Raw genomic sequence first — 15,301 nt, forward strand, 5'->3', positions numbered from 1 at the left:
CTATGCGGCGTTATTAACACATTCTTTGGATTAATGCATCAGCACGTGATTACATTTAAGTAAATAAGGTCTTAAAAACTATTCCTTCAAATTTATGCTAAATATCAAAGTAAAAAAAAAAAGACATAAAAATGGGTTTTAGTCTAAAGAAAGCAAAAGCAAAAAATGTACTTGATGTCCAGTAGCCCTGGTTCCCAGAGACACTGTGTAATGACAATAGGGAACATGAGAGTGGTCACAAGGTCTGAAGTCATAAAGATTGTCCTTGGTGCCACTGTTTTTCTGCAAGATGCACAAAGCTATGCAGTAGGCCATCGGCTATAGCTGAAGGAAGTGTCTGGTTTGTCTCTCTTATTGTAACAGTGTCAGTGTTAAAGCAGCTCTTTGCTCTTTATTAAACTGATCTTCTTTACCAGCAGCTAAATAGTGTCACCAAAGAGCCCCAAACGAGGCATAGCCACATCCAAGAGAAAGGCTTTGTCTCTGTCTGTAATACCACAAATCATTCCGAGAGCTTTATTCAAAAGGAAGGTGGTCAGTGGTCAGTTCAACATCCAGATCCTGGACAGGAGACTCATGTTGTGCATATCATTTCAGACAATGACGTACATGCTTTGAGGAAAGAACTCACTGGACAGCATCTTTTCGTTTCGAAAGGGGAATAACTCACTTTAAAGGAATAGTTCACCTAAAAATGAAAATTACCCCATATTTTACTCACCCTAAAGCCATCCTAGGTGTATATGATGTAACTCATTCGAACATAGTTGAGGTTTTATAAAGTGTATCCTGGCTCTTCAAAGGATAGCAGCCATTATTTGAAGCTCCATAAAACAGATATATCCACAAGTACTGCAACGTAAAGCTAACCTATATGCCTTTGGGGGGTTATCACATGTCTTATGAAGCACATTGATGGGTTTTTGTAACAAAAATATTTCTAGTTTTTAAAATTATAATGTAAATAACTGACCGACGCAAAGTTCTTGCTTCTTGGCTGACATCTGACTTGATGTATGATGCAAGTTATGAGTTATAGGTCAGGCAAGAAGCCAGAATTTTGCTCTCTCGCAGCAAATACGATAAGTTAGATATTTACATTAATAATTAAGTTAGTTTTACATGGCAGTATTTGTGGATATATCCAATGTATGGAGGCTATTCACCTTGACGAAGCCAGAATCAGTTTTATAAAAACCCAGACTGTGTTCGTTTGAAAGAAAGTCATATATACCTAGGTGGGCATGGGGGTGAGTAAAATACGGGGTAATGTTCATTTCTGGGTGAACTATTCCTTTAAGGTGAGTGGCTAGATAAAATAGCCTGAAATGCACAGGTGATGGTGAACCTATAAATGATGTCCTTTGGATTCATACCAACACCAGCAACCTCTTCAGCACCATCAACCTAAGAATTGCTGTGATTCTATAGGACTTCAGATGTTGTGAGCACTTACAGGTTCCTCTATTATGCTGTGTAAAACCGTATCCACAAAAGAAACAGGAACGGAAACAAAAATCCAGACAGTAGCAAATTGGCATCTGTATATCCTTTTTCCTGTGGTTTGCTCTTTAGGTGACAATATCTGTGGATGGAATACTGACCACCACAGGATATACTCAAGAGGACTACACCATGCTTGGATCTGATGACTTTTTCTACATTGGAGGAAGTCCTAGTACAGCCGACCTGCCTGGATCACCAGTTAGCAACAACTTTATGGGCTGTCTAAGGGAGGTAAAGAACCTGTTACAAGATGTACAGAGGAAGCTTTATTATACGAGGTTCAAAAAATATATAAAGCTTTTGTTTGTCCTATGTTAATAGAGCCATTTATTTCAAGAGAGAAATAGCCTAAACTGCATTTGCAGAACAAACAGGTACAAATAGCCTGTAATTAATTATTATTTGATTATATCAGTTAGTCTTTCCTCCCATTGATGTAATGGTTCTGCAAACGCAGTGTAGATCAACAGTGTCTCTAATTAATTTTGTTCTATTGACATTATTTTATATTTATAGGTTGCATATAAAAACAATGATGTTCGACTGGAGCTGTCCAGAATGGCCTTAAAAGGCGACCCAAAAATGAAGATACATGGAGTTGTTGCCTTTAAGTGTGAGAATGTTGCCACATTAGATCCCATTTCTTTTGAGACACCGGAATCCTTCATCACACTTCCTAAATGGAACACTAAGAAAACCGGTTCTATTTCATTTGACTTCCGCACCACTGAGCCCAACGGACTTCTCCTCTTCAGCCATGGGAAACCTAAGCAACAGACAAAAGAGGCCAAGAGCCCTTTCCCAAGAAAGGTAGACTTCTTCGCCGTTGAGATGCTGGATGGTCTTTTGTATTTGCTTCTGGATATGGGATCAGGCACAATCAAGACACTGGCTATGAACAAAAAAGTGAATGATGGAGAGTGGTATCATGTGGACTTCCAGAGGGATGGAAGATCAGGTAACATTTTGCTGACTTTTGTAGCTTTAGTAACAGGAGTACATGTCATTGGCTGACTATGGTCATATGTTCCATTGTTATAAACATAGTTCAATGATTTGGTGTTTCTTGAGACTACAGATCTCTACAGATCAACTACAGCTCTCCACATGTGATTAGAAGTATAAATAGGAGTAGTCCATTCACTATTATTTTGATTTACCAAATTTCTGTATGCCATCTCTCTCTCTCTCTCTCTTCTTGATCATATATATGATCAAGACTAAGGCAAGGCAAGGTAAGATTTTCAGGATACTCTAGAGCATCACCTAATGCATACACAGTAGATTTGTTTACTACTTTTTGCTCAGTTATTAGAAAATACTCCTGATTCTCTGTCCTGCAACACAGAAAAACAACACGACAGCTGAAGACAGAATATTTTGTTGATTTGCATTTATTTCTCATGGCTAATGTCACATTGAAAATTAGATTTGGCCTCCAGCTGTGTTTTCAACTCTGTCTTGAAAGCTGATAATTACTCTACATAAATTGTTTCATTACCTTGGCTTCACACTGTGACTGAGAAATGACTGACACAGGAGCAGTGACCTCACATGGAAAAAATAGTAGTCTGTGAAAACTTATTCAGCCTTTTCTCACAATATATATATATTTGTGTTTAATCACTCATGTGTTTTATGATCTAGAACCAGCCTAAGGAATGAACTTAGGATAAGTTGCAGGCAGAGTTAATCTGAAGTTTGCAAGAAGGTAGTCTGTCCAAAGAAAAAAAACAAGCTTATAAATTGTTTCTGCAAGCACCTTAATAGGACCTTTATTTATGTTTTAAAGTTAAGCGCCCCTTTAGTAGGAGTAAATGTAATGATATGTTGTGTTAATTCTGTCGTCATGAAATGATTTATAACTCATTACCAAACAAAATGCATGTTTATTTAAAATTCGATGTCTGGATTTTTACACTGATCTCATGGTAATTCATGTGAATGACCAAACCCTTCTAAACCTACAGTATCAATATTTCAAAATCATGATTTATAGTGCATATACATTTTATGAGCATTTTGTGCATCATATAACGTAATGTGCTAATAACTGAGTTACACAAAACGCAAATTATGATGTATGCTATACAGGCATATTGTTTGGAGGACAGGTTGCTTCCAGGAGCAGGGCTGGATCCCCCTTGTATCTGGGCATACATATTAACAATATTTGATATGGAATGTTACATTTGATAGTTTGAACCTGAAAGCTATACAATGAGTATATTCAAACTAAAAGCCCAAAAACAAAGCACATCCAAATGCTGTTAGGTTGCATTGGCTGTGAGGAAACAGGCACATGATTGGCACTGGAAAAATAGCAACTGCATAAGCTCAAACCTTACAGTAGTGCAATGATCAAGGCAGAACTAGAGGAATGAGGGAGACGGTTGAAACCAGTGGATTGATGGTTACATACTAAGCTGGGCGGAACCAGCGGAGATGCAGGTGTGATGTTGCTTGATTGCGCACCTGGTCAGATGCATCTTGAAACTCCACTTCCTCTTAGACTGGCTTGTGGGCTTGGGATTTCTGTCAGCGGTGGGCTCAAGTGATGGTTTCATGCAGTGGGGTGATTCTGAATTCTGAATTCTTCCTCTGCGACGGTGCAAATCACCAGAATCCACTTCACAAATGTGCCGAAGCTCACTCAAGGACCTTTTTCAAACAGCTTAGCCTTCACATTGTCAGGCAGCTGCCTAGGTAGAGCATCAGGTATCCAAGATTTTAAAAAGAAATCCCTCCTATGGTGTTCAACGGAGCAATGTTCTTGCTCCAGGCAGAGGAGGCTAACTGTAACGAGGCACACAATGATGATGAAGAAGAAACAAAATCTTTATTCACAATTCAAAATGCTCAGGAGATGTCCGGAGAAACACAGGAGACCACATAACAATCATATAAATTCAAATGTGCCCAAACAATGCAGGGTTTAATGAATATGCATATAATACTTATATAATCTAAGAATTAATGAGAAACTACAGAAACAGATTAGGGGATATATATATAGAAAACTATAGAAAGTCCTAAGTCTGATATCCTCAGAAGGCCAGACCAAAGTAAACCCTGAAGGAACATCACTATCAGATACATTTCAAGACTTGGTGAATATCCTCTTCCACTCATCACACCCAGAACCTTAGCTCATTCAGTGCTATGGTCAATCCAGCACCCTACTCTGGCTTGGCGGAGGACTGTAGGAGCTACCTTCTACAGTTCTTACTAGCTCTTGAAATGTAGCTGCAGCAGTCTTTCCATCGGACATGAAAAGATATTGTTTATACTTTCACTGCTCGTAAAGAATTGTCATCAAATGATATGGTAGGGAGCCAAGCCAGCTTTGACACCCAGTTTTCATCAGCAAAATTATTTAGCCATAAGGCAAATGACTCACCTGTAAGAGATCAACTTGATTTAAAGTTCTGTATTCCAGCTGCTGACTGTGATGATGCAGTGGGCTTTGAACACTTCATTCAACTCTCCACAAGGGTTACCAAGTGGATGAAGACCTGTATCAGTCATTAGCCTAAAAAGTCCACATACTTCTGCTGCCAGCCTTGTCTCTGGCGCCACATGGATCACGAGACTTAACATTTGCGGTGTGGATAATGTAAAATACAATGACCCAATAAAAACGCATACATAAAAATACAAAATGTTAATAATAATAATAATAATAAGGTAACACTTTATTTTAAGGTGTAATAATACAGATGTCACGAATGAGGGGTCTGAGGCGTGCGGATCCATGTGCAGGCTTTTATTAAACAAAGGCATGGTCAAAACAGGCAGGCGTCAAACACGGCAAACAGGAGTATCAGAGGCAAGGCAATAACAAAATCCAAGAACAGGAGAAGGTCAGGTCAGGCAGCAAACAATCAGAATAACAGAAGACAGGCAGGGTCAAAACCAGGGAAACCAGAAACAATAATCCAATAGCAATCCGAACAATCAAACAGGCGAACAATGCAACCTGCAGCCTACAACAGTATTTATAGTCCTCAGACAGGAAGTAGCAGCAGAGGGAGTGATCGCAGATCACCCAGAGGTAAGAGCTCCCTCTGCTGGCTTGGTGACAACAGAGTATTTACCGAATTAGGTACTTAGCTATAGCCATTGTACTTATGTAAGTTATGTAACAGCCTATAATTACAGTTTGTAATTATGTAGATGTAAAAGGCAGCTACTGTTACACATATGTAACAGATCGAGTCTGTTACACAGGTGATTACACTTAATGGAAACTGACACGTTTTTAATCTGTTGATATTATAAAGGTTGCACATTTTACAGTTTCCAACACTGCCACAATCTCTGCCATTATCTGACATCTTGAGGATTCTAGCATCTTGCAGCTTTGTTACCATTCAGTCAGACAGAACAGCTGTAACAGCCCGCCTTTGTTCCACCTCGTTTTACGACTGAATGAGCTGGTGCTCAATGCACAAGTTTCAATGCATTGCATTCATGTTCCTTGCAGCGGTAAAAGTGCCAGACAGGCCATCCAGCTGCAATGATAACCCAATACACAAACACATTAAATCCACTATTTACAGTGACCTGAGCGTGCATTATGATGAACATATGGCAATGCTTTCCCAGTAAGTCCCCAAGTCTCCACTGTGTCAGTTTGTTTAGGTGTGAGGTTCTCGGCTGTATGTCTGCTTGGCATACTCTGTGTTAGTAGGACAGTTGAATTCATTTGAAAGTGCTCATTATTGTTATGTAGTTTTCTGTTGTGAGTGCCGTCCAGCAGTCAGTCTTAAGGGCTGAAGATTTTCTGCTATTAAGTTGTTTTATGTGCATCAAAACAGGTTTCAACTCTGTTGGTAATTGTACATCTCAAATAGATTTTTTTAAATTGATCTCATTGGAGCTTTTGGAAACCTTTACCACTGATGGGCAAAATTTATTTTATGATTCTTCTTCGCTGTGCATCACGTCTTCTCTCTGATAACATAGAGGACAAAGTTTGTTGTCCTTCATGACAATGCTTGTGGGTATTTGCTTTGCAAGTGATATTGCAATGTATTTGTACTTCTATTGCATTTATTAATACCACATATTTTGTCACTCTTTCTGTCGAAATGGTCCTACATAGTACTGCTTTTAACTTGCTCAGCGAAATTTTTACATGGGGTTGAATGTGTCAACAAGGGCCCCTTAAGTTTATTAAATATGTGTTTTTCGTTAACCATTCAGCAAATGGTCAATATGAGCATCCCAAAGTGACACAATGGCACATCCACTCATATATTTTCATATACTTTTAGTCTCTATAAGATTTGAAACAATCATTGATGAGGTGGTGGTATGTAACCTTTCTTGTATCTATGTATGTATTTATTTATTTACACATTAACCCTAATTTTACTTACCTAACAATGAGGTTGTGTATTAAATTGGTTTAGAACTGTAAATACATTCAATAAGTATTTACAGGAAGTGTTATCAGGCATTTTTTTGTACTTTATTTTTTCTAATACATAAGAGGATTTACTTTGCACAGTTTCACATGTTTCTCTGGCTTTGTTGAATTCCAGGTACCATCTCTATCAACACAATTCGCACACCGTACCAAGCCCCAGGAAACAGCGAGATTCTTGACCTGGATGATAGCCTTTATCTAGGAGGGCTGCCAGAGAATAAAGCTGATATGGTGTTTCCTACTGAAGTGTGGACTGCTTTGCTCAACTATGGTTATGTAGGCTGCATCCGTGACTTCTTCATCAGTGGTCAGAGCAAAGACATCCGCCGCATAGCTGAGGTGCAGAAAGCAGCAGGCGTAAAGACCTCCTGCAGTAAAGATGCTCCTAAGCAGTGTCTCAGTAACCCCTGCCAAAACAATGGAATCTGCAGGGAAGGGTGGAACCGTTATGTATGTGACTGCTCCGGGACGGGAAATCTTGGTCTCTCCTGTGAGAGAGGTGAGACTGACATTTGTTTTAAATGCTTATCATTTCATATTTCTTAAATATTGCAGAAACGTTGCATTATATTGCAGTTTCATTAAGATGAAGCCAGGATCCTGACATCCATGTCGGCTACACTTTAATCTATTTTGCCTTCGAAGCCAGTCTGTCAGACTCCCAATGTCCACCCCAGTATCTGACATTCTTGCACTGGTCTGCTGCCTTCTATTACCCAGCGTTCTTGTTATGATGACGAAAAAAGTTACTCTATTTATATATAGATAACGCACACCCACACATACATATTTATATTGCTGAGTTATTGATCTATCCACGACATAATTAAAGATCTGATCATTCCGCTTATCATTTTTTCAAGCCGTATAGACCCAGAAAACTCATTTAGGACATGCGCTAAGGCTTTCCTTACCGTAATACACCTATAACAGGGGTTGCAGTAAAAACTTTGTAATCTAATTGACAAGATATCTTGTTAATGGCAGGGAACGAGTTAAACCCTACCCTCTGAGAAATACTGAAAATATTGCTATAACTTGTAGCAACACCTCCCCCTTTACCTTTTGTATGTTTAGTGTATGAATTGATATAGTCTACTTATTCTCTAATGAAAGTTAAATGACACATAGGTGCATAGTTACTTATAATCAACAGAAGGTTCAAAAGGGACCTTCAATATAAAGTGTTACCAGAATTAAACTTACATGATAGCCTGATTAAGTACTTTTGCTTAGAAATGTATTTTATTTATTTAAAATAAAGCTTAAATTTATATAAAAACGAGAAAAGTTTTTAATGACATCGATATACCTTTTATCTCTCATCTGCAGATGCCACCATTCTCAGTTACGATGGCAGTAAGTTCATGAAGGTCCATTTATCTGTAGCTGTGCATACAGAGGCTGAAGATGTCTCGCTACGGTTCCGCTCCCAGAGGGCATATGGCGTTCTCATGGCGACCACTTCTCGAGACTCCGCAGACACCCTCCGTTTGGAGCTGGACACAAGTCGAGTCCGACTCACGGTTAATCTAGGTATCAGTGCTAAACACACGCTATCACACACCTGTGACCAAATGTACTTCATATATAGCCAGAAATGAACTTTTAACATGACCTTTCTTTGCTGTCTATGCTTTCATGCACTTAAACCCCTCTTCAAAACACGCCACATTCAAAACCACGGTTGTCTTTGCGGTGGACACGCTCAGAGCCCTTCAATGCTCGGAGTCTGCAGCTCTCCGTACACACTCAAACACCTCAGCTGTGCTCTGTGTTAAAGGGGAATGCTCTGTGTTGCGTAACAGCCCTCTTTGTTGCTCTTCCTGTTTGAAAACCAGCAATTTCTCAGAGCATGAAAACTGTGTGCACTCTCGTTTTCACTTTGATTAATATACTCAAAGGGAAAAGCTGTGCACTTTAGTTCTCCACAGGTTTTTACCATGTGTAAGGCTGATTTATACCGCTGTGTCTGACCTAGACTGTAGGCACTATGCTGTGACCTACATGGCTGTTTGCAGGCTGGTTTCAGAGGTGCACGTCAGGCTAGAGAAGGTATGCCCAATCCTGTTCCTGGAGATCAGCCTCACTGCAAAATTTTGCTCCAATCCTGTTCAAACACACCTGAACCAGTGAATGAAAATCTGAGATGAATTCTGCAGGAAGGTAATTATCCAGGAACAGGACCAGGCTCCTCTTGACTACAATGTTGTTCCACAGAGCCAATGAAATACAAACAAATACATACCAAGTTTTAGTCATAACAGAGAAGACACAACATTTATGAGCGACAACTGCTTTTAAATATGGGTGTGAATCACTATAAAATCACAGACACTTTTTTAATACAATCTGCACAGTTCACACTCCCAAAGTGAATGCTGTTAACCTGTAAGCATGGACACAGAAATGCTTGTAATTTATCAAAAAACAGTACTGTGGAAGGTGCTCAAATATACGCAACAATACAACTCAGGTTTTCAAACTTCATTTTACCTCTGAGCAAAGAATGAAGAACTTCATGTATGCCAGAGCTTTAGAATTTGTATAGTTCAACCAAAACGTCTGCTATAACAGAAGTCAAAGTTTGGTTTAGTTTAGTAATAACAGTGTGAGAGCATTTCCTCACATGATGAGCCAGCTCTGGTCTTTGACTGTGTGCGGCCCCTTCTCTGCTGAGGTTGATGGCACACTAGGCTGAGACCCTGCTTCAATCTTACGGTCTGAAAAGTTTGGGTGAGCAGCCAATAACAAAGAAATGTGGATTACTAAGTAATTTACTAGTCATTGTCACAGAACAAATAAGGGTTAAAACCCTTTAACTGACCATTTGATGAAAGTAAAATAAAATTCAAAATAATGCACAAGCAGTGTGTCTGTCCCCAGAGAAGAGGGTTATGTGCTTCAATGTCTGCAGATATTACTTTGAAGGCTGAATTTACATGTCATTTATTCTTCCCCATCTAGACTGTGACAGGATAAACTGTACCTCGAGTAAGTGACACTTTCTCTTCTTTCATACCTTCCATTTACTATGGTTAAATGTTTGCTACCTGTGCTTTTTTGTTTTAGATTCTTATAATTAGATGTTCTTATAATGCTAGTTATGTTTTAAGCACAAAACATGATCAAAGCTTTGTTTTGGTGCAGTGTTTCCAGAACTCGTCAGTTATGGTGTCTGACATCTCACTGGTTATGGAAGGATTGAGGAGTATTGTTATTGTGGATGTGTTCTGATACAAACCACAGCCTATCATGTAGATAAATCATTATGCATTATGCAAATGTTTTTTATTGTAAGGGGGAGGAATTTTAGAGCTCAGAAAATTAATCTGCAAGTAGTTTATATATATATATGTCAAAAGATCCAGGGAATATTTTATGTCTCTATATCTGTCCCTGTCCTATCTATATTTCAAAATGGGCTTATTTCCTGTTTCCAACTGAACTGAACACAACTTTTATATATTATATGATTACAGGAGCAGATTATAAATTATTTAACTAATTATTTTCAATAAGCTCCTTGCAAAATGCTATGATTTATCATGTTATGTTATATAATTTTTAAACTAATTTAACCCTGCCTGTATGTCTCTATAATGTGACACACGGTGTTAAAGATCTATCTTAGCGAGCTGATGATCTAAGTCAAGAATGTAACAAAACATTCATACAGATAAGACATAAACAATATGCAGATCAGTGGGTTCCCAGGAACACAGCTGTGAACCACTGCTGTAGAGGACTTAATAAGGGCCCTCTTCACAGGATCTGGGACATTGCTAGTTGTTAGCACAGTAACAAGACTGGCAGGAACTCAGCAGAGAACAAATCACTTACTGCTGCTTGTCCTCATAATGCAGGAGGAGAAACTTAAAACCTAAAAACATCTACATTACATTTGCACATTTAGTCTGTCAAAACAGTAGTCACACGCAGGTTAGTAAATAGAGAAAGGCGGATAAGATCCTTGCAGCTTCTTGGACCATAAACTGTATTAAAATATTGTTCATTGAATGGAGATTGTTTGGTTTTGTGGTTGAGCCTGGAGTAATGTTTTAAGAAGTCAGTCAAGGATGGTATCTTGAGTGAGGAGTTGACTTGGTGGCATCTAATGATTTGTTAAGACATTCTAACCTGGTTTTAAACGTCATTTTAAGTTTGGAGTGTAACTATATTATCTCACCTCATATAAGTCAACATACTGCGTTGTGATCACACTGTTCTTTTAAAGATTCTGATCCTGTTCTTGTTGAGTTGGTTTGTACAAGTATGAAAGCCCAAATGGGTTTTGAGCGTGGTACATAAATGATTCAATGTTGCTTTAACAAGGTTAATACACATCTCCATAACCTGTAGATGGACAGATGTGAAGATGTTGTGCCTTCTAGACTGCATCTTTGATTTTATGACCCAAATGGTCTGTGTATGAAAACAGGGCCTCCAGTGGAATCCTGTTTACTTACACAAATTTCATCCATAAAGGTTGACTGCCATGCATTACTTGCCATTTTTTTTTAAATAAATTAAATGCACAGGAGGCTGACGATTATTACCTGTTGCACTGTTGGCTTTGGTCCATTTGTGGCTCATCATGGGAGCAATCCTTCATAGATATTTCACCCCATTAAGCCATTAAGAGATGTCTCCCTGCCACATTTGCATCTCTCAATCTTTCCTTTGCAGCAAGGCATTTCTCCCTTACAGGATGGTAACATGCTAACATGCACATGCTAACCGTCCCAGAGCGTGGAACGGCTACTATCTTTGTGTGTGCTACTGTCATAATTTCAACAACAAATATCTTCTATTAATACTTGGATAGTTAACTTTCTAATTCATGGGAATTGTAGCAAAGATGTTAATTCATCTGTCAATCATGCTTGAGTGTGAGTGATGGTAAAATCTAAATACCTAACGATATAGCTTGATTAGAACTACCCATATAAACAAGGTTTATGAACTTTCTCTAAAAAGAAACAAGCCATGTGTAAAAACTGGTTAGTTTGTACAAGAGTCTCTGATTAAGCTTAGGGCCATACTTAAGCAGCCGTGTGTCACGGGTGTGGTAAGCACGAGAGCAGGCAATGAGTATAAATGAAAATAAAAAGGCTTTAATCCACTCAGGTTAAATAAACGATATTCAGGCAGGCAGGCAGAACAACAAAACCAGACGAACATAAAGACAAGATCGGACAAACGGAACTGAAAACACAGGACTTAAATACACCAGGTGAATGTCTACAATTAACAAGACACAGCTGAAGACGATAGACAATTAACTAAAGTGGGTCAAACTGAACACATGGCACACGATGAAAACAATAACAAAGTCCGGAGAACGTGACACCGTGTTTTATGCATATTGGAAAATCTCATCTAATTAACACAACCTGATTGTCACCACATGTTCCTGTCATGTGTAACCCCACTGGTCCTACACCTCTTGCTCGCTCCGAGAGGGATTTAGACTGTTCCAAAACAACTAGTCAACATCGTGTCTAGACATAGTATTCCTTGTGTCCACTTTATCATATGAGCCCTCTTTGTAACTGACTGATTGTCTAATCAGAATCTTGACATCATATGCATCATATATAGAGACTGCTAACTACCATTTGAGGGCCATTTCCACTCCAAAGCTGGTTTTTACTGACTGGAATTTCCTCTTAAACCATGAGTAGGAAACTCTGTTTGGACACATTTTCATTTCAACCCTAAACTTCACACACATGAATAATAATTATCATTAAGGATTAGTTGAAATTTGCAAAAGTGTCTGTTTGGTTAGGGATAGAACTAAAATCAAGACTGTACTGAGTTCAAGAACCTTTTTATGCATTTTTTAATGCCCTTATGTCTTTAAGTGGACTTAAATGATTAGATTATGTGATGTCAATCAATCAATCAATCCTTTTTTTTTATATAGCGCTTTTAACAACATAGGTTGCATCAAAGCACTGTACAGTATAAGGAAGAAGAATACAATGATAGGGATGTATAATGACGAGATTGAACAATTTGGTATTTTTGTCTCTATAATCAATTCGACAATAATCACTAGAAGTTAAGTGTCCCCAACAAAGCAAGACAGAGGAACCAAAACCCCATCCATACAAAATGGAGAAAAAAAAACCTTGGTAGAAACCAGACTGACTTGGGGCCATTTCTCCTCTGACCAGACGCCCAGCACTTAACCTCCTGTTCAATTTTAAACACAGCTGTGTCAGATAGTGTAAATTCCTTAGTGAGTGAGTGAGTGAGTGTGTGTGTGTGTGTGTGTGTGTGTGCATCAGGATCTGGTGATCTGTCCACGGGCGCATCTAGGTGTTCTGGTCTCTGATGAACATAATCTCTGTGTGCTGATCCACCATCTAGTCTGGATACAAACTGTGAAAACAGATTGAGAAAGAAACTGGCGTAGATGCCATTCTTTGTACGATGTCACAAGTACATCGTATTGTAGGAGTAGTGTTCCCGGTTCCAGCAAATCTAAGTAATGCAGCCTAAAAATCCTTTAACAGATTTGAGTAATAAAAGTGTGTTGGTGTGTTATGTGTAGGCTAGGTTAAAAAGATGTGTCTTTAATCTAGATTTAAACTGACAGAGTGTGTCTGCTTCCCGAACAGAGTTAGGGAGATTGTTCCAGAGTTTAGGTGCAGTTGTCCCGCAGTTGATTTTGATATTCTAGGTATTATCAAATGGCCAGAGTTTTGAGAACGCAGCGGACGTGCAGGACTATAATGTGATAAGAGCTCGCTCAAGTATTGAGGAGATAAACCATTCAGGGCTTTATAGGTAATTAATAGGATTTTAAAATCTATTCGATGTTTGATAGGGAGCCAGTGTAGTGTTGACAGAACCGGGCTAATATGATCATACTTCCTAGTTCTAGTAAGGACTCTGGCTGCTGCGTTTTGGACTAGCTGAAGTTTGTTTATTAAGCGTGCAGAACAACCACCCAATAAAGCATTGCAATAATCTAACCTTGAGGTCATAAACGCATGAATTAATATTTCTGCATTAGAGGTTGAAAGCATAGGTTGTAATTTAGATATATTTTTAAGATGGAAAAACGCAGTTTTACAGATGCTAGAAACATGGTTTTTGAAGGAAAGATTGCGGTCAAACAGCACACCTAGGTTCCTAACTGATGATGAAGAATTAACAGAGCAGCCATCAAGTGATAGGCTGTGTTCTAGATTATTATATGTGGGGTTTTTAGGTCCAATTATTAGCACCTCCGTTTTTTCAGAATTTAGCATTAAGAAGTTACTCATGTCAAGAATATTGTTTGATTTTAGATCTTGCACCATTTTTATAATGTTCATCTGCTGCTCCATAACAGTTTTATAGTGTGATGCCTCCTTATCAGTGTCTCATTCATCAATTATGCTCATGTGAATATATATAGTAAAATATATATTTTTGCTGTTAAAAAAGAATTGTCTGTGTCATTTTGTTAAATTGTACAACGATACAGAGACAGGTCTTTGTCAAAGAATAACGTAATGCACACAATCTTACTTTATTTAGCATTTTGGCATCAGGGAGTCAGGCCCAGCCGGAGATCGGTGTGTTCTGCAAGAGCTTCCAGCATGCTTCACTGTAATTATCTATTAAAGATAGAATGTAAAAATCAGAACAATCTGTTTTCTACCATTTAGCCTTTTAAATTAAACATACTGTATACAGAAAGGTTCTGCTGAGTTCTGAGCAACACGCCAAACACGCTTACTTTTACTATCATTAATTATATGTAAGTTTTTGTGGAAGCTCAAACTTAATGTCTAACACAAAAATAAACCTTATTTTTCGACTATCTGATGTGTGTACTGATTAATGTTTATATGCGAGTAAAAGCATAAATTCAATCTGTTCATTTAAAATGATTGAGTCTCCTAAGAAAATTTGGACTAGATTGTTCGATTCATATGGATTCGTTTTACAATCTTTTTATGAAAATTTTGAAATAGCAGGTGTGTGAACTGTCAATGGAGTAATAGAAATATCTCATTTCTATTGCCCTAGGGGTTTGGAATGGAATAACTGTGATGATGATGATGATTATGATGATGATGATGATTTTGATTTTGGGATCAACTGACTCTTTAACAACTAGCTGCTACTGTATACACATTGGCAAAAGAGACATAGTGGACAGAGACATAGAGACATAGCTGAGACCGTTTCTCCATCATCTTTGTGATCTTAAATTTAAAGACACATTTGCTCAGTTTCAGAGTTCTCTAATAAAATTTCAATTAGTCTGTATTGACATATTTTTGTGAACATTAGACTAGACGTATTTGACCGTTGTGCAGCAGCTCAAAATATTAACATTTATGCTCCATTGAC

General features: G+C 38.3%; 1 protein-coding gene across 11 annotated transcripts in view; it reads left to right on the forward strand.

Moving 5' to 3' along the window:
* nrxn1b (neurexin 1b) overlaps positions 1–15,301 on the forward strand; it is a 110,226-nt gene that overhangs the window by 32,514 nt on the left and 62,411 nt on the right. For 8 of the 11 annotated variants that reach the window (XM_043255118.1, XM_043255120.1, XM_043255119.1 and 5 more), the window contains 5 exons: positions 1,576–1,737; positions 2,023–2,464; positions 7,056–7,439; positions 8,273–8,476; positions 9,908–9,934. In XM_043255118.1, the coding sequence (XP_043111053.1) occupies positions 1,576–1,737; positions 2,023–2,464; positions 7,056–7,439; positions 8,273–8,476; positions 9,908–9,934 (1,219 nt within the window). The remainder of the gene's footprint in view (positions 1–1,575; positions 1,738–2,022; positions 2,465–7,055; positions 7,440–8,272; positions 8,477–9,907; positions 9,935–15,301) is intronic. The other 3 variants (XM_043255121.1, XM_043255127.1, XM_043255128.1) reach the window with 1 other exon arrangement.

The sequence above is a fragment of the Puntigrus tetrazona genome, chromosome 13 (assembly GCF_018831695.1).
Source record: "Puntigrus tetrazona isolate hp1 chromosome 13, ASM1883169v1, whole genome shotgun sequence".
Classification (NCBI taxonomy): Eukaryota; Metazoa; Chordata; class Actinopteri; order Cypriniformes; family Cyprinidae; genus Puntigrus; species Puntigrus tetrazona.